General features: G+C 30.9%; 1 protein-coding gene across 1 annotated transcript; it reads right to left on the reverse strand.

Annotated features, from left to right (window-relative positions):
• Nucleotides 1–5528: 5528 nt before the first annotated feature.
• On the reverse strand, nucleotides 5529–9535 carry LOC114723284 (cytochrome P450 82G1-like). Its single transcript, XM_028909478.1, has 4 exons — nucleotides 9101–9535; nucleotides 8582–8878; nucleotides 7667–8013; nucleotides 5529–6510 (listed from the first exon to the last, which is right to left on the reverse strand). Exons 1-4 carry the CDS (start codon nucleotides 9477–9479, stop codon nucleotides 5860–5862), a joined length of 1674 nt encoding a protein of 557 aa, XP_028765311.1. The 5' UTR covers nucleotides 9480–9535; the 3' UTR covers nucleotides 5529–5859.
• Nucleotides 9536–19754: the final 10219 nt, after the last annotated feature.

Genomic DNA, 19754 nt, shown 5'->3' on the forward strand with positions numbered 1-19754 from the left:
GTCAAAGTGTAACTGGAAAAACTTTTGAAATGAGGAGGGGAATACTTTTTTCAAAGTGAAGGTTGAGGGTTAAAACTTACTTATCAAAAGTGAGGTAGAAGAAGATTAAATACGCAATCATTGTGGACGATGCTAATCTGCATTGAAAAGCAACAAAAGGGAATGTCTCACAATGATGTTATTCTGCATCTTATTGCCTTCTCTATTTGGGAGTATGAATACTTTGCTGCCCTTGTGGTGTTGTGGTTAAAGCATTCTGTATTAAGGTTAGTTGATCAAGGCAAATATAAAGTATTAAGATTAGTTAATGTTAATCATAATAATCAAACCTAATTGATCATATCTCTGACTTTTGTTCTCGAATCCTAACTGCCTTTCACGTGACACCTTGACCTCAAGCAAGCTAAGAAACACCTTCAACCAGCAGTAGCATTTAGAATTGCTTTGACTAACGTGTAGATTTCATTTAAAAAAATGTCAGTAGACTCAGCTTTCTATTATGCGGTATTGTATTGTTGTTTTGCCAGTTGTTAGCTTGAGTCCCTATACAAAACAAGTTTTTGGATTAAGTCGAAACTGCTCTTTAAATTTTAGGATGTTTAGTAGTTTTGTTTGCAGGTAACTTAGAGACTATGGGTTTTGGCTTGGTATGTGTCAAATCTTGAACTTTTTGATTCTTCTTCTCATGTTTTGTGTTATTTTTTCAAGTCAGTTTCTTGCTTTGTGTATGCCTAGGGGGTTAACCTTTGGTTGTGGATCTTCATCAGTGGTGATATCGAGGAAGAACAAATGATGTGGCAGTCATGCTTTTTCTATCTTTTAGTAGGGAGGGGGCATGATAGGCAGTGACCTGCACGTTCTGTTTCGTTTGGGGAGTCCTTCAAAAAAGCTAAGATATATTCTGACTTTTGAATTATCTTGACATGCTCGCTTTCTTTCCTCTCAGCAAAGAAAGGTTGTTTTGAAACTATGTGATTTTTGACTGGTGGGTAAAGTCATTTGCATTGGGGAGGGTGTAGAACATTTTTTTGTTCATGTTGAAATTGTGTATTCATGGGATTCTATCATCATGCCATATAGAGTTATGTAATCTAAGTGAGGCTAACAATCCTAATTTGGCTGCTATTGTTCTTACGCTTTTTATTATTTTTGTCCTGACGATGTTTACTTTTGCAGGTTGATGCAGAATTTAGGCCCGTGTTTTTTGTTCCTGCAATTGCTGTCTCACTAGAGGATGACATAATAAATCCCAAGACCAAGAATATAAGACTATGAAGAGTGTTCATTTCACATTACTTTGGAGAAGAGCAGGTATAGAATTTGTTCATCTTGCCTAGGAGAGATTCATCATGTCTTCATAGGTTGTGGGTTATCTATATTGAGTAACAATATAATATGTAGACATTTTATTTTGCTTATATCCTTAAACCTTGCAATTACGTTATACATTTAATGAAATATTCTTTTTTAATTGTTATATATGTAGTCAGTGGGGTTTACTGGTTTTGTTGATTTCATTATGTTATTAAATTGAATATGCAGGTTATAGGAGACAGTGAAAGCATAAGGAAAAATGTATTTAGTTATTAATATCGTATTGAGTTGAATACTGCAGCTTTGCAAGCGAGAAAAAGCAATATGATCATCAATAGTAATGGTAGCAAACCTGAAAGAAGACAAAATATGGCAATTCTTGACTTATTGGTTATAATGAGAGAGAAACGGTGCTAATAAATTAATGTAAGTAAGGTTTGCGGTGTTTGACTAGCTAGAATATAAAATTGAGGAGCTTTTTGGTCTCCATATCATTTAAACTGTAAGAGGTTTATTTAAGAATATAGATGAAACTCTTTAGACATTGGTTTATCCAAACTCCAAAGATTGATTTCATAGCCTCTGTTATGTCGAATCTAATTTTGTGGCAGGTATTTTTCATTTTCAACTTTATCATGGGCTGAAAGTATGCATTAAATGCCATTTACTGATATTAGGTGAGTTTAAATGGGCAAACGAAGGGCCATGGATTGTTGCTAATAAGGTTCGGCCAAACCTTGAAGGCTGTGGTGAAGAAGTGCAGTAACTTTCATTTTCCTTAAACTGACAATTCCAATCTAATATATGTATAATGGGGATTTTTCACACTCAAATAAAATGTAAGAGAATTATGTGTAATTTAGCCTTTTTACAAAGATTGTTCAACGCTCACTCTTGATACTACTCCTGGATATAATGATGGTTTGCATAATGGTGGTAATGCATTAACATTTTCAACACTAAGGGTTTGTATTTGAAGCAGACAAGTAGGCACTTTTAAAGGAAACATTATATATCTGACTTTGTGCAAGCTCAACAGATTAACTCATAATGTGATAGCTGAAATAGCATACACAATATATGTTATATCACGTATCAGCTATTACTCCATCTAGCTATGAGCCAAATTATTTCAGGAGAAATGCGTGGATATGGTCCATTATAAAGGATTCCATTTTGGATTTATATAAAAGCCTCCCTTAGCCTAAGATCAAACTTACTTTAAACTAATGATAGTTAGGAGCAGTTGGTCCACCTTAAGTCATCATGTACATTCTTGCCTGTTATATGATTGTGAAAACCGATAACCCAACGCGCGGAAGTATTTAGTCAACGTAGAGGAAGCATTTCTTTTTTTTTTTTTGGTAAGTGACAATTCTTTTTAACTTAAGTGAATCATGCTCAATTTAGCCTTTTTTATAAATATTGTTCAATGTTCAATCTTAGTACTACTCCTATACATGTGCTTATCAATATGGTCAGTATTTAAAGTTTATTAATATTAATATACCAATGTACATAACTCTTAATAGTCTAACTCATCATATGAAAATTTGTTTGCATGCATACTCGACTTTCGAGAAAAAATAATTTCCCTTGTAAGTAGGGTGACCGGTAAGGTAAACTTCAAGTTGGTTTCATTTATAACTTCATTTGCTGTCACGTGTCACAGTGAGTTAGTGGGCAATTTCCTAATACATGGGGATTGTTGACCAACAAAACTTCAGCATAATTTGTTATACTAAGCTAAGTTACACAAGTTTTTATGCTAGACTTTTACCTTAAGAAGAACCCATGGATAACATTTTGCTGTTCAAGCAAGTGCATACCCATTTTTACAAGAATCTGGTGCCTTTTAACAAAAGAACTTATTCAGAGCTTTCTGCTCCTTTAACTAATTATGGAACGAATGTCCAGTTGAATGGAGAGGAAGAAGCAACAGGGAATAGGACTACTGCTGCAATCAAGGTAGGCATTATACGATTTTATGATAGTATATGCATGCTACTTTGCTGTTATTGTTGGTGTAGGAATCGCTTTGATGCTTCTGCCACTATCAGAAAGCCCTCCCTACTCTTCCAGTATCAGTAATATTGGGGGTGTTGTACTCCCTACTCTTCCAGTATCAGTAATATTGGGGGTGTTGTTTTATTTTTTGACCAGCTCTTAGCTCGTGGTATTTGTGCTACAATGCTCCTTCAATCTTTTGATGCTTTAAATTTAACTGTAGTATTTGGATTTGGAAGTTGACTATCAAATATATTTTATTAGTTCATGAATATATACTGCATTTAAAATTATGTGTTTGACATCATATCTCTGGTTAAAAACCTTTAAGCAGTATTTTTTTTTTTAACTTTCTTTGTCTTTCATAACTAATTAGTTCCCCAATGATTGGAAAATATCTTGAGCATAGCATGTTTAGGGTCTGTTTTACCATAGCTTTTTTTTTTTTTAAAAAAAAAAGTATTTTCATTGTGTAACTTTCGAAGTTAGATTAATATGATCAACGTTGGAAATTGGCTTACTGACGCCTAAACAAAACATATAAAACAATCTTTGAAACACATCGGATAAATAATTTCTATTGAAATAGCAATAATTTTATAAACCATTTGTTTATGATAATATTCTACTCCTGATAGGAAAGTAAATGATTAGAGAATGCAGATACAATAGCATATGTACTAGGATCCACAGGAAGTGAAGTTTTTTTTTCTTTTTGGTAAGGTCGGGAAGTGAACCTTTTTTTCTTTTGGACAAGGTCGAGAAGTGAACGTTAAACTGTAAAATGGGATTAAAATGTGATGGTGTAGGGAGTACATAAATTTGGGTTCATTTTACAATACAAAATCAGCATTGTTATATTATTTTATAAATATGGTCTATTATTATAAATGTGGTCTATTGTTATTCTCAATTCAATAAAAATTGAAATTGTTGATGATGGGGTCAAATGAATTGAAAATTTCAATCATGCAAAATCAACATTTTTATTACAATTCATTGTTATATTGATTTCAATTAGATTGAAATAACTCCAAATGTACAGTGGTGTGTGGGGAAGTGATCGTTGGACTAATGTTTTTTCATCATGCTTATAATAAAAAAGAAATTATAATATATGTCCTTAGATATTGTATGACAATGGATTAATATTTCTTCTAAATATACATGTTTCTTCTGAAATTTCGATATCTTTATTTTTAAATGTTTCGGTAGTGGTTACTCATGAAACTTAAAGATAATAGTGTCTAGGAATTGGTCACTTTATTAATGACGATTAAGCCATATTATCATCCTTATGCATCATGTTATTAGTTTTTTCTGATGCAATGACCACTATGATGATAATTGTTTATTTTATCTAAATATCATATTTGAATATAATTGTCTTATAAACCAACGCAATATATGAATAGCTTGTGAAAGTATCGATATTATGTTATTTCGCTATGTGAAAGCTCTCCGTGCGTTGCACGGGATAGCCTGTGCTAGTTGGTCTAATAGCAGGACACTCATGCATATAATAATGAAAAAAGGACAATCATCATATCATGGTGGGATGGTGATCAAATTAATAAATTAAAAAATTGAGCATGACTCATAATTTTTTCCCAAAAACTGTCATGTAAAAATGCACAATGTATGAACAGTCAAATGAGATTCTAAGTCATTATAATACATAATTTTTATCAAAAAATTAATTAAAAGAAGGGGAAATAAGATTCAGATTGTTTTTTTAAATTAAATTATATTTTAAAACTGTAAAAAAAAGTTTGTACATTCTTCACATGTCTTTCTCCGAAAAAGACTAACCAGCCTCGCCCGGCGGCTGTGTGACTTAATGCGTCTTGTTTCACGCGTTTGCGATTGAGTCGAGTCCAACGCCACGTGTATGGAGGCATCAGGATCATTATGTCTGATGATGACCAACGAACTAACTCTAGTGGAAGAGATTAGCCAGTCAGCAAACCAAAGTTTAAATAGAGATATATTCACATTTATTATTTGAAAGTGACTCGAATAGGATTTCCTCTAGTAGGACAATGCCTATGCATTTGTAGCAAAATATATATATATATATATATATAAGATATGAAAATGTTTTCTCAGCAATTAGCATGGGATGAAATTAGACCCTACCATATGGAACCAACCGGTGTTTATTATATTTGCAAGAGCTATCACTGCTTAATTAAGGAGAGTTCGAGTTTAAGCTTGCACGAATGCAAAAGATATATACTTCTAGAAAGAGCTATACCCTTTTGGGAATCGACCCAACTCGAATTTGGATTCGTCATTGGAGTTTTTTCCGTTGAAACAATCTAAGGTAAAATTTATAACCAAACAACATAAGTACTACACATCCAACGTTAACACACACAAAAATATACTCTACTACTCTTTATTTATTAGCTCCACTAGTGTAGGCTATTTATTTTATCTATGCTCATCGAAAACTTGAGTCCTAATTATGAGAACCTCCCATGCAAATACATACACATACACACACACACACACACACATACATATATATATATTTCAAAGTTGCTGATAAAGCTCAAACGAAAGACGAGGCTTGATCATAACTTGAAGTGGATGAAGCTTAGGCAAAGCCACCCCTAAGCCTTCGCTCATTTCCACTGCAACACCGCCAACCTTGGCTGCCGGCGCCGGCGCCGACAGATCAAATCCTTGAAGCAACCGAGCCAGCGTCAAGCTCACGACTTGAAGCCCAAAGGTGGTTCCTGGGCACGACCTTCTTCCTGAACTAAACGGAATGTACTCGAAGTTCTGACCCTTAAAATCCAAATCCTTATGATCCTCCTCCATGAATCTCTCAGGCAAGAACTCGTTAGGGTTTTTCCATGCTTGTGGGTCCCTTTGAAGCTTCCAGATGTTGATGAGAAGACGAGTGCCTTTTGGGACGAAGTAGCCTCCGACGAAGCAGTCTTCCATGGCTTCTCTGATTCCAGTTAATGGAGCTGGAGGATAGAGACGAAGGGTCTCTTTGATGATGGCTTGGAGGTATTGAAGGTTCTTAATGTCAGATTCTTGGACCCATTTGTGTGTTCCTATGTTGGTGTCGAGCTCGTCTTGTGCTTTTTTAAGGACATTTGGATGGTTTAAGAGCAAAGATAATGCCCATGTCAGGGTTATTGCTGTGCTTCCGGTGCCCGTAAGGATCAGATTCTGCAAATTAAAACAAAAAAAAAACCATTAGCATGTGATAATTTAGTGTTTATTGTTGTTTTAGAGAGATCTATCAAATATCATTTTCTAGGATTAACTAAATTATTTGACTTTTCTTAATCAAACCAAATTAATAAAATAGCTCTAAATTAACCACGCAATCTTTTTCATTTTCCATCTGATCAGTGATAACTCATGGATCATGACGCGGCAATTTCCTATTTTTACACACGAAATATGGAACCTACTTATTATTATTATTATTTAAGAACTCGTTTTCCACGCAACTGCCCAAGGGAGACAAAACTATGTTCATGATTCGACGTAAAGATGCTTGTTTCGTGGATATAAACGCTGGTTGAAATATTTGGTCAAAACTTGTGCTCGCAAAATCTCGTATCCTTAAATAACCAATTATGAAATATTAAGAAAACAGTTAAATTGACTAAGCATAACAAATATATGCATGCTTTCCTAAATTATTTGTTAATTAATCATGTGCTCAAAGTTGAAATAACTATTGAAATAACTACTTCTTGATGAGACACCTTACTATTAATGAGAATATTTTGAGAAAAATAAACTATAAATTTAGAAAACAAAATAAATTAAGGTCTTATATCTAAAACACAATCGAATTTCTAATTAATTCTTATATTAAGAACTAGATGTAGTAATGCACAATGAAATTTTATACCATGTTACATGAATGTAATATTGGCAATTAAGAAATATATACTATTTATTATTACGAAGTACCCGTGAAGAAATTATCAGTATATATGTTAGGTAAAAGAATAATCTTTTTCTTAAAAATAATCAATTTTTTAAGCCTGAAAATTTAAAAAAAAAAAAGGTAGAAAGATGTAATGTGTTATTTTTTTTACCGTTTAGGTGACAACTGCCAACTTTTTTAACACTTCTAAAGTAAAAGTAATATCGAGCCAAAAAAAACAAGAAGAAGAAACTTTCCGACGCCATAGTTGCTTCATGAATACTTCCGATGCAAAAATCACCTTAACTCTTTCTTATCATATAACTCCCTGATTTTTTGAAAGAATCATTTTATGAGATATTTTAATTATATAATGAAGTAAAGATGGGAATTGATTGGTCCAAGAATATAATAGTAATAAAGAGGGAGGAAGTCATATACCAAAGCAGTGGCCTTGATAACGACGTCGCGTTGATGGCCACAAATGAGAGCATCCTGATCGGAGAACATGGAAATGAGGACGTCCATGAAATCAGAATGGTCTCCATCAGAATGAGCTGTTGTGGTCTTGTGAAGGTGCTGGTGAAGCCACAGAGACAGCACTGAGTCTACGTCCTTGGCCGTTTTCTTCATGGCCCTCACATGTCCCTGCAAGTCCACCCACTTGTGCCACTTTAACGGCAGCGCGTCCGCCTCCACGAACACTCCGCTCAGATATGTCGCCTCCTTCACCGCCCTCTTCAACCTGAACGCCTCCCCTTCTTCATCAGTTAGGGTTTTCTCATCCCCTGATGATGATGCAATGAATAATTTTGCTTTCAATTAGTGAAGCAAGGTCACAAACGAGAAAAAACCCGCCATCTCTTATTCGTAAAGGAGTTTTGACTAGACTACAAGATTATTGACAAATGCATGCAAGCAAACAGGATTGAACCCATAACCTTCCATCTATAGAAAAGTTTTTATGAACCCATAACCTTTTATTTACAGAAGAGTTTTTGATGTAGCGCTAGGAGTAAAGTTTGACCAGGCAAACGCTGTCAGACTTAACTAAGAGGGTGTTTGGCTATTACAAAAGTAGTTTTTAAAAGCATTTTTTTCGTAAATTAAATAAATTCCTCCACATATTTACTTTTTATACCATAAAATCACTTTTAAAACTATTGTTTGATTTTCATCCAAACACTTTTTAATTAAGTTTGATATCATACCAAGCACTACTTGCTACCTAGCCTGCTAGATGCATGCTATTGAAGCCACTTTTTGTGCTAGTGAGAAGAAAGAGGGATACGGAATTAATTAGTGCAAAGGACTTGGATTGGTGGGAATAATGAAGAGCCATATATACAGCAGTACCTGAGAATCTCTTGCCGGCAATAATGCGGACGTTGATATTGAAGGTCAAGTGCTCTAAGAGCTGACTCATAGGCACCTCAACCATATGATCATGATGAGTAATGTTCTTATTGTGTCGTTCATAGGTTGAAAACAAATCCTTCACAAGACATAGTATCTCGGAGTCTCTCACGTGCTTCAGTTTCTGGAGCCTGTGCGATGAGAGCAGCTCCAAAGTGGCTATCTTCCTCATCTCTCTCCAGTACTCCCCATACGGTGCCAGCGCAAATATCGCATTGTTATACCCCATGTACCTCCCTGCCCACCACAATTACACACCTTTTGTTTAGCCATGGAAGCTCTTATAATCTCGTTTCAACCACAAAAAATGCCTATAAAGTTTATCGATTATGCCAGCGTTAAAAAAAGGGCGTAAACAAGTCAAAATTTAGAAACTGAGATATAAATATTATCATAAAGCATGGTCCTCTATATATTGTGATATTTCAGCACTAATAAAGTGACTGGGGGAAGGTATACCTGCGGCGATGTTGGGCCTGGTGGCGAAGATTTTGTCGAAGGTGGAGAGGCATTCTTTGGCGAGTTCTCTGCCGGAGACGATGAGAGTGTTGTGAAAGCCGAGCCTGAGGGAGAAGATGGGGCCATGAGCTTCGGCCATGGAAGAGAGAGTCCTAAAAACTGGCACACCACCGCCCAGAAGATGGAGGTGACCTATTAGAGGCAGCCCTCCTTTGGCTTCTGGGGCTTTCTGCTTCTGCTGCTGCTTCTTCTTCTTCTTCTGATGACTCGTTGATCTAACAATGAAAGCTACCAATAGTAAAAACAAGAGAGCCCACGCTAGTCCTCCTCCTTTAGATTCAGAACTACCGTGAGCAGGAAAAAGAAGGAGAAGATCCATAATGTTGGTACAATAATAATGAGAGAGACTGTGGTTATGTTTATGCCTGGACAGCTCTTCTGCTTCAACTTGCAGCTCTATTTATGCACATCCCTGGGATATTAAAAAAAAAACCAAAAAACTAAAAATCATGCTTTTGACTTGGCTTAAAAATATTCTTACCATTTTTTTGTCCAAAAAAAAATTCTTACTATATATATACACACACCCGCACATTACCTATATTTGTCAGCAGTACAACCGATTGAAAAAATTGGATTAATATGATCTTTAGTCAGGTCAGTAATTTTGGTTTTGGTCCTGAGATTTAATTTCATTTTGATTCATCTAAATTAAAGGTTTTTGTCCTTATAACAGTGTTTTTTATATATGAAACAAATATCAAAACCAAAATAAAGATAAATTTCAGAAACTAAAACCATTGATTTTAAATTTTAGGGACCAAAATTATTAACTTCAAATTTTAGGAACTAAAATTAAAATGAGATTAAATTTCAGGAATTCAAAATAGTATCAATCCAAAAAAAATTAATAGATTAATTGATTTCACCACACATGCATATCGTTGGATTTACATAGGATGCACTTCAAAAAAAAATCCTACCCCTCTCCATTAATGGAAGAACTTGATAACTAATTTAAAAATATTAAAAAAATTAGTTAAGTTATTTATTTGTTATAAATATGTATTTATCTCTCTAAACTATCATTTTCAATCATGAGCAATGTAACTATATCTTTTATGAGAATTCCTTACCATTAATAGCATTTTTGGGGGGAAATTGAAGGTGAAATTAATTAAAATTTTATATTTAGGAGAAGGGAAAATGACATAAAAAGAAATTGAAAATGGCAATACTCCAATCCAGGCACCTAAGAGGTCAAAATCATAGGAAAGAAAGTGATATCTGATCTAGTATTTTACAAATATAGTCAAATGACTAAAATGCTCTTGTATCAGGTTTTTAAAAAAAAATAAAACTATCAAACTTGTTATTATCAATATATTTCTTGTTATTGATTATTCAACACTTGTCATTGTCACTTCACAATTTATTACTCTTACAGTTCTAAATATAAAACCCATTTTATATTGTCATTTTATAGTGTAAATTACACTATAAAATGAATCTTATATTTAAGATCAGAGTAATAATAAATAACTTATCATTATCAGTATATTTATTATCATTTATTGTTTAACATTTGTCATTGATAGTTCACAACTTGTTAATATATAACTTTTTTTATATAAAGATATATTTATCATTTAACTAGATTTACAAAATATCAGATCAGGTATCATTTTCTCTCATAAAATTTTTACCTCTAAAATAGCTAGGTTAAAATATTACAAATCTTAACTTCTTTTTGAATTATTTTGCCTTGAGAGAACTTCCAACTATTTGTGGCACAAATTTTGATTTGGACAATTTAATTTCTTTCACTCACACACCCACCCTTATTGTAACCACTCAGAGCACAGAAACCAATAGGAGGCTGTCAGGTTTGGATCAAAGTCAAAAAGTGTGGGGCCGCAATCGATTAGGACCGTATGGAATAATGGAAGACAGTCCATTCATTTTTATAAAGGATAAGTACAAGTGTAATTTTGTTTTGTGAAAAACAGTTTGTTTTTATATAAAATATTTATTGCCTTTCTTATTTACTTACGTCTTTATTAAAAGAAATACGTGTTGATATTTTTTTGTGCAATCTCCTTTTAACAAAAAATTTTGCCTACTTAAATTAGACTACCGATACTTTATATGTATAAAATTTTTTCAGATACAAAAATTTATCAGATCATTTTTATCAATAAATTTTTAATGGGAGATTTTTCCTTTGGAAACAAAAAAAAAAAAGATGAAGGGAGTATTTAATATTTGTCACCAACCGATTTTTTGGAACTTAGCTCTGTCCTGGCAATTTTGATTACTATTAATCTTTCTTTTTGCCAAGATAGATCATTATTAATGTTAGGGGGTGTTTGGATAGAAATCAAACCATGGTTTCAGAAGTGCTTTTACGGATTACGAAGTAAATATGTGGAGGAGATTATCTCGTTTTGCGGAAAAGTGCTTCTGAAACCATGGTTTTGGGTTTCCCAAACACCCCCTTATACTAACTTCGATCCTTAATACAAGGTCCAGTTGACTAATTTAAAAATTTTTTAAAAAAATTAAAAAAATATTTAATCATATCATATGTTACGTGATTTTTCTAAAATACATTTATACTACTTTATAATTTACACAAATTAATTTAAAAAATGATGAATATAAATATTTAAAGATTATAATTTTCTTAATTTTTTTAAATTAGGTGGTTCTTATATAAGCATTGAAGTAGTACAATGTATATAAGCTAAATATTAAGATAGAAGTGGCGCTGTTATTAACCGGAAATAATAAAAACGAATGGAAGATGCCAAATCCATTCAACGCCATGTGGTAAAGGAGTTCAGACGGTCAAAGGCGTCCACGTTTAAAGAACAAGGTTTAAAAAAAAAAAAAGGCCCAACTAATCTATATTCAATTAATCAAGGTAATGAGGAGATTGACCGAATAATTAGTTATAATTAAATTAATAAATTAAAAAAACCCGCAAAAAAATTCTACTTTTTTTCATAAATATCGTAATGTAAAATTTTAAATGCATGAATATTGAAATTACAATATTTTGGATTCAAAGTCACTACAATATTTTATTATTTTATCGAAAATTATTTATTTCTATGAAAAATACAAATAAAAAAAATAAGAAGAAGCAAAGATTCATACTATTTAATTTATATCCAAAATAAATGAAATTTGTACTTTTCACGTATCTCTGAGTCTTTCTCAGCAGCCCCATGTGAAAAGAACCGGCTTCGGTGCTTGTCATGGTGTCACTATAACGCGTAACGAACTGATTCCATAAATAAGTCCAAACGAAGGTGTGACTCACATTTTCTAAATTAATGTTAGAAAAATCACAAATAAAAAACCTGAAAGTTATATAATTTCATAAAAAGTACTTGAAATCAACCAATCCAGTAATCAATTTCAAAATGGGATTTTCAAATTCAAACAAGAAGACAAATACACACCTTTTTTTTTGTTTGGGGGGGGGGGGGGGTTCAACAACCCTCTCACTAAAGATCCTGCCAGCAGCCCCCGGCCACGAGCTCCACGACCCCGCCAATGGGAGGAAAATTCCAGCGGCCGATGGGAGGGGTGTTTTTTGGAAAGTAATTACTCTTATTTAATGAATTCCAATCAAAACCCCATACGCGGGATGTGAATAACTTTGTTCAACAAAAGTTATTACTAGTTTCAGTTCTTATTATAAGATCTTATTTAATTTTTATTTTGATTGTAAATATAAAACTTCAATATACTTTGTCTATTATATTTATGTATTTTTTTCAGCATAGTCATTCTAATAATAGTAGTTTTAACCAGTATACTTAATTAGTAAGAATATTTTAGGAAAGACAATACCTATTCATTACAAATAACTAACTTAATTTATTTTCTTAATTTGATCAAATTAGTCAACTAACTCTTATATTTAAGACTGGAGGTAATAATATTTAATGAAGTGTAATCAAAATTAATGCAAAAGTTATGAACTACATTGCTAATAGAAATAATATCTAATAACATATAATCAAAATCAGTATTAAAAGTTGTATATGACCTGAATGAGTGACATTCCTAAACTTCAAACGAAAATAACAATTTCTAAATGTGTATTATCCATTTCAAAATAAAAATTAACAAGTTGCAATTTTGGCATCAAAACATGTGAAAATAGGGGGGGTCATGTTTTAAAAAAAATGCTCAGCTCCTAAATTTCAGCTGGTAATAGTAAGTTTTCAATTTATTTTATGAATTTCGAAATACAAAATATAAATGGGTTGTATTTAAATAATACACACGCCTCAACATAATGTGAAAAAAGTATTAATATCGTTGGTTAAAAAAGAAGTAAAAAGCATTAATATCAATATATACATTAGGTCATATTATTTGTAACTTATAAACAATATAATTCATAGCTTAAATTATTTTAAATTCATAATAAAATATATTTATTTCTTTTTTCAAAATAAAATACATTTATTTGACTGTAATAATCAAACACGCCAGATTACTCATTAAAAATGATAATATTTACCTATAAGAGCCTTATTTTTTAAAAAATTTCATCATTATATTTCTAACCATATGTGAAGCATAATTAATCTAATTGTCTTGAAAAAAATATTTTATACTCTTCAAGTATTTTGATTTTACGCAGCTAACGTGGCAAATCATAAAAATTAGACTGGGGGTTTAATCCTACCACTTTAAAAATGAGACTAAAATAGTTAAATTAGTAATATTCTCGATATTCAAACCTATGAAAGGAAAAATTTAAAAAAAAACGATCATCAATATATTATTTTTGACCAGAGGATCATCAATCAATATATCAAGAAACATCCAAATGAGAGGTAGGTATGGTATGAATACTATATTTTTTTTCTATCAATTATACGAATAATATTCAAACGCGTCTTTTGGGTCAACGATGTGTCTATTCCAGCCTTAATTGCCTATAGACTCACCATCAAAATATCCTTAAAAAAATTTATTGGCCAGAAATTTATTTAAAAAATTACATTCACTCCATTAGTTTAAATATGTATTAAAAATAAATATATATAATATAAAACCCAAAATTTTATGTACAAAACTAGAAACACAAGTATTAATAAGGACTTCGGCTCACAAGCGGATTTGAATCTTTTTAGAATCCCACCTTCTTAAAAATAGATGGTTCGAATTTAATATTTATAAAAAAATAATGCCTACTCTCTTATCACTATTTATGTAATATAATAATAGTAGTGTTTTGAATTATTAAATCTAAGTCCTCTTTTTTTTTTTTAATCTAATGGTAGAAATGGAATTCTGAGAACAAAAGTGGAGGGGGATTTTGAGAGAATCTCCTTTCATCGTATACCTGTTTATTTTTTCCTTAGTTTTTTTAAAATTTAAAATTAGTACATGTAAACATAATATATGATTTATAATATCTAAAGTTTACATTGCAAATCTTTATATGATAGTTTAAAATATAAGATAATAATAAAGTTCTGAAATTTGAAATTTTAAACTTAAATTTTTATTATCAAGTAAAGAATAAAAAACATAATAGCATAAATAAATAGGCAATGTCGAGCACTAAATGTGGCATTTCTCCTGACAAAAATTTGAACCTTAAAACAAAAATCAAACCTTTTTTTTGTTACGTATAAGTATCCTTCTATTAAAGGTAATGCTATTCGAAACAATATTGAATACTAAATTTGAATACTTCTTCTAACAAAAATTTAAATCTTGGTTCGTCACACTATAAGAGATTAGTCTCTTTCATTAGATCCAAACCCTTGTTGGTAGAAAAATCAAACCCTTTTTTTCTGACCTGGAAGGTAGAAAAATTGAACTTAAACCACCATAAATCTACATCATGAACTATAATAAACAATTGGGCTCCATACATTGATCGGGCTAAAATAATAAATAATACTCCCTCTGGTCTCATATATATATATATATATATATATATATAAAAGCTTCATTTTTAAAGATGGGTCTGATAAGCATTTATTTTTTTATTTTTTCTATTTTGTCTCTAGTTGACTGTATTTAGTACTCTGTTTCTCTCATATATTCTCTTTCATTATTTTTTTCATGTCTCACCTCTCATTTACTCTCTTAATAAATAAGAAAAAATTTTGAAGAAAAAAAAATCTATTTCTTACCTATTTATTATTTTTAACTACTAATTCGTTAAATGTAATTCGGTTATTTGAAGTTTATATATACAACTGGAGGGAGTATTATATCCTGGGATTTGAAAACAGGCCACGATAGGGGCTTGCCCAAAATATTTGTACAAGGCCCGTTATACTTTTAGGCCTGGCATTCTTTGTGTAACGTCAATATGCGAAATCGGACATAAGGTTGGCCGAAATTAATGCAAGACATAATTTTTATTTTTTATTTGCTAAACAAAGGTGAGAGACCCAACAACAAAACAAATTGGACAATCAATATAAAGGTTGGGCCTACAAGCTAGCAAGAGGCTAATTCCTCATAATATGATAAACTAAAGTTATGTATGTTTTAGTAAAAAAAAAAAAACTACGGTTTAAATTTCTTTTAGGAGAAATATTCTCATTTAATGTTCAATAGTATCTAAATAAAATTATTTTTAATAGAAAGATATCTGTGGTGAAAAAATAAAAAAGAGAGAGAGAGAAAGAAGAACAAATAAGACGATTGCCAAAAAAGGTCAACCCAATTGGTGAAGAGTTGGTAAATAACGTAAATAATTTGAAGGAGTTGCTTAAAAAGGAAAAAGGCTTTTGAACCTGATTAAAAGTTGAGGAAAACTATAGACTTAGAGATTAATTTTTCCTCAATTTAAGTTTATTTGGATATAATCAAAAGTAAGCTCACCAGAGCCTAATTTGAAAAATGGGCCGAGCTTGCTTCTTTTGAAGCCTTTCTTTTATTATTTGTTGTTTGCAGACACTTTACTGAGTACATTTCTGAAACATTCTAGAAGGGACAAAAGAGAAAGGGAGAATGATTGTAAAAGAGGGGAAAAAAACTGAAAATTACTAAATTTTAAATTAGGTTTGATAACAATATTTTATTTGGTATTGACAATACTGAATTTACAAATAACAAAAGAATTTTGTCGATATTTCTTATTTGGCGTTTATAAATTTTCAACTTCTTTTTTTGTCATTTTCTCAAAAAAAAAATGCAACTGAATAATATGTATATATCTTCTTATAGGACAAGAGAGATTTTTTTTTTCATTTGGAAATTCATTTCGTTCAATTCCATATATTTCACATGCGAAATAATCTCTTCAAGAAATAAAGCATGAATTTTACGGATTAATTTAAATTTTTAGTGAGGAAAATCTTGTGAAACACATCCAATTAAAAGGAAATGTTCTCTAAATATATTATGTAATTCTATTTTTTTTTTGCCAACTATTATGTAATTCTATTTATTTATGAGACATTTCACATCTTTAAAAGCCAAAAAAGTCAAATTTGAGAGACTACAGCTCCCAACGGCCCGGTGGCTTTCGTGCACGAAAACAAACCGCAAGGATGATGAAGCAACCAATTGCTTGCTCCTTTGGCCATAGAAAGGAAAAAGAAAAAAAAGGTTTTTCCTTCTTACTGTACGATCCACCTGGCCCCTAAATTTATGAGAATGCACTTTGATGAAAAATTGGAAGGGAAAGAAGGAAGGAAATTTTTTTTTCAAAATATAATACTATTTTTTGTGCTTAATATAAGAGGTATATGATTAATTTTTAGATGTTAAGAAAATTAATTAAGTTAATTATTTATAATAAATATATATTAGTTTTTATTAAAATACTTTTTTTAATCACATGCGTTGCGATAGTTCCTTAATAGAAACGTTCTTGTTATGTACAATCAGTAAGAATATTTTGAAAAACAAGCTATAAATTTTGAAAATCAAGTATGTTGAGATATTATGTTTAGAATCAAATTAAACCTCTTATGTAGCTTGTATATTTAAGATCGTTGGCGGTAAGTTATATACATAATATAACCTTTAGTCTTTAGCATAAAACTCAGTAAACTAGTTTTGGGAGATTAAGAAAACTAAATAAATTATTTAATTATATATAATTTATTAAAGCTGATTCTGTTTTTATGGAAAAATGTGCTGTAATTTCTTAATAGGGATTTGTCTTGTGTTTTATTTAGTTTGTTCTCTTTGACGAAAAACACACACACACATTTAGATTTATATTCTGTGGAATCAGATTTCTTCCCCCCTTTTTCCTCATCCATGTCAAATGGAACCTAGGACTTGTATGGAAACTGGAAAGTAGGTTCGCCACAATATAGTTGGTGATGTCCAGGAAAGATATATAATTTATATAATTTTCCTTTGAAAATTTGAAAATTCTAATTCGAAAAGGGAAAAAAAAAGGTAGAGACAAGAGGTATATGAGGACAATTGATATCAAATTAAATTTAATAATGTTCGGATCTAAATTGAAGAACATCGGATACCATAGCAGTATATAAAATAACAGGTATAAAGTTTAATACAAGTTGATATTAGAAAATGGGTTAGGCCCATAGCCCGCCCCACCTACTCCTTTTTTTTTTTTTTAATTACTTTGAAAAATTCTTATTTTTAGATGTATTTTTAACTATAGGATATATTTTATGTTTGGAGCTTAGTTCCATGCTTGATTCACATTTCTGTATTATGTTAACTAATGTGGTAAAATAATTTTCATACTTATATTTTATAAGTTTTGGGGATTATTTAAAAAAGACTGATAAATAAAAACCGTGAAAATTGTGAAATCCCAGATCAAGATTCGTTAACATTTTAACGAGTTTTGACAACAATCTACTCATGATTAATAAGACATTTTTGTGAAAATACCTGATTTAAGATTTGCAATTTTCATAGCTTTTTTTAATTTTCTCGTAATTCAATTATATAACGTTATGAAAAATGTAAAAATAACTTAAGTTATCTATTAAATCAAAAAAATATTTTGAAAAATGAAAATGTATTCTCAAAAGTGGGTTGGCCTTTTAGCTCGCCAATCTCATATCTTATTGTAAGTTGTTGATGCATAAGATTATATGTGTCCATATACACCGAATTACAATTATTAGTGGTGAAATTATACTGTTTCAATTCAAAGCCACATAAAACTAGCTTTTTTCCTTCTTTTTTTTTTTTTAAGTGGTTGAATTTGACTTTACAAGGTCCGTTTCTATCTTGTCTTTGATTTTTCATTCCTTTTTTAAAAAACTCTTCCTTCATGACTAAGATAGCTCTCGAATTCCTAACCAATTAAAAAAAAATCTTTTAGTTTAAAATATAAACATAAAATAACTGGTTCGCATAATCCAAAAGGTTAGTTAAAATTTATTAAAGATAATAAATATGTAAAAAAAACCTATTTTCTTAAGACGCCCTTATTTTATGAGGGGGTAAGTGGGAGAGAGAATGATTGAAAAAGAAGATGAAAGAAAATGAGTGAAAAATAGATGTGAGAGAAACATATAATTAATTAGGAATAAAAAAATACTAAATTTGCTAATAAAAAAATCGGCCTCTTCTACTTTTTTTTTCTTTTGTTAAAGTATAGGTATCTTCCTATTGAAAACAACCCTATTCAAGACACTGTCGGGTGCTAAATGTGGGTATCTCTCCCAATGGGAATTCAAATATTAGTTTGTCACGTTGTGAGAGATTAACTTTTTCTATTAGACCCAACTCATGTTGATGGCCTCTTCTAATTTTGAACCAGCGGGAGTGCTAAAAAAGAATGTTTCCACACAAAAAAACCAATTGTTTCTTTTATGTTTTTTTTTTTGGACCGAAGAAACCGGTTTTTCTCGAGCAAAACTTGATAATGACTAATGATAAGGCAACAACCTCAACTAATTAAATTAGCCCCATTCTTGAGTATGGCATCACCTTAATTCATGAAAATTGGAATTAAAATAACTTGGTTTTTGTGAGACATAAAAAATATAAAATATAAAAAGCAATTTTCTTGATACAAAAATTGAACCCCAAAAAGACATGAAATTTAATGCGCGATATGAATAAAAATTAAAAGGGACGTGATATGATGAGTAGCGTGATTTATCATGTCGATGTATAGGAGACAATGAGGTAGTGAATCATTCATGGCTCATAAAAGGGACAAATAAATATTTGATTATCTTTGTCACGGGGTCTTAATTTGATGAAGCCCCATCACAATTTATAAATTGCAAATCCTTTATTGACCATTAATTTCTAGACCATCTAAAATTATTAACTTTCATTGATATCATAAGTCACTAACTCATCAAAAAAAAGTAGTTGATTTATTAACTTTGTATAAAAATAAAACATTTGTCAAATTTGACAATGTTTGAAGCACACAAAAACACTATACTCCTCTGATTCTATATATAGGATAGCTAAAAGATATTTTTCAGTCTTATTTATAAATAGTAAAAAAAAATTTATATGGACTTATAATTTTTCCTGTTATTTATTATTATGTTGATTTTGTTTAGATGAAGTATAACGTATATTAAATAGGGATAAAGTTGAAAGGTTATTAAATTTTAAATAAGAGTTAATAAAGTTTAAAATTTTTCTTAATCTATATGAAATATGTTGAAAATAACTTATAAATAGTATTAGATGA

This window comes from Neltuma alba, unplaced genomic scaffold (assembly GCF_004799145.2).
Source record: "Neltuma alba isolate B1F8T4 unplaced genomic scaffold, ASM479914v2 tig00012131_pilon, whole genome shotgun sequence".
Classification (NCBI taxonomy): Eukaryota; Viridiplantae; Streptophyta; class Magnoliopsida; order Fabales; family Fabaceae; genus Neltuma; species Neltuma alba.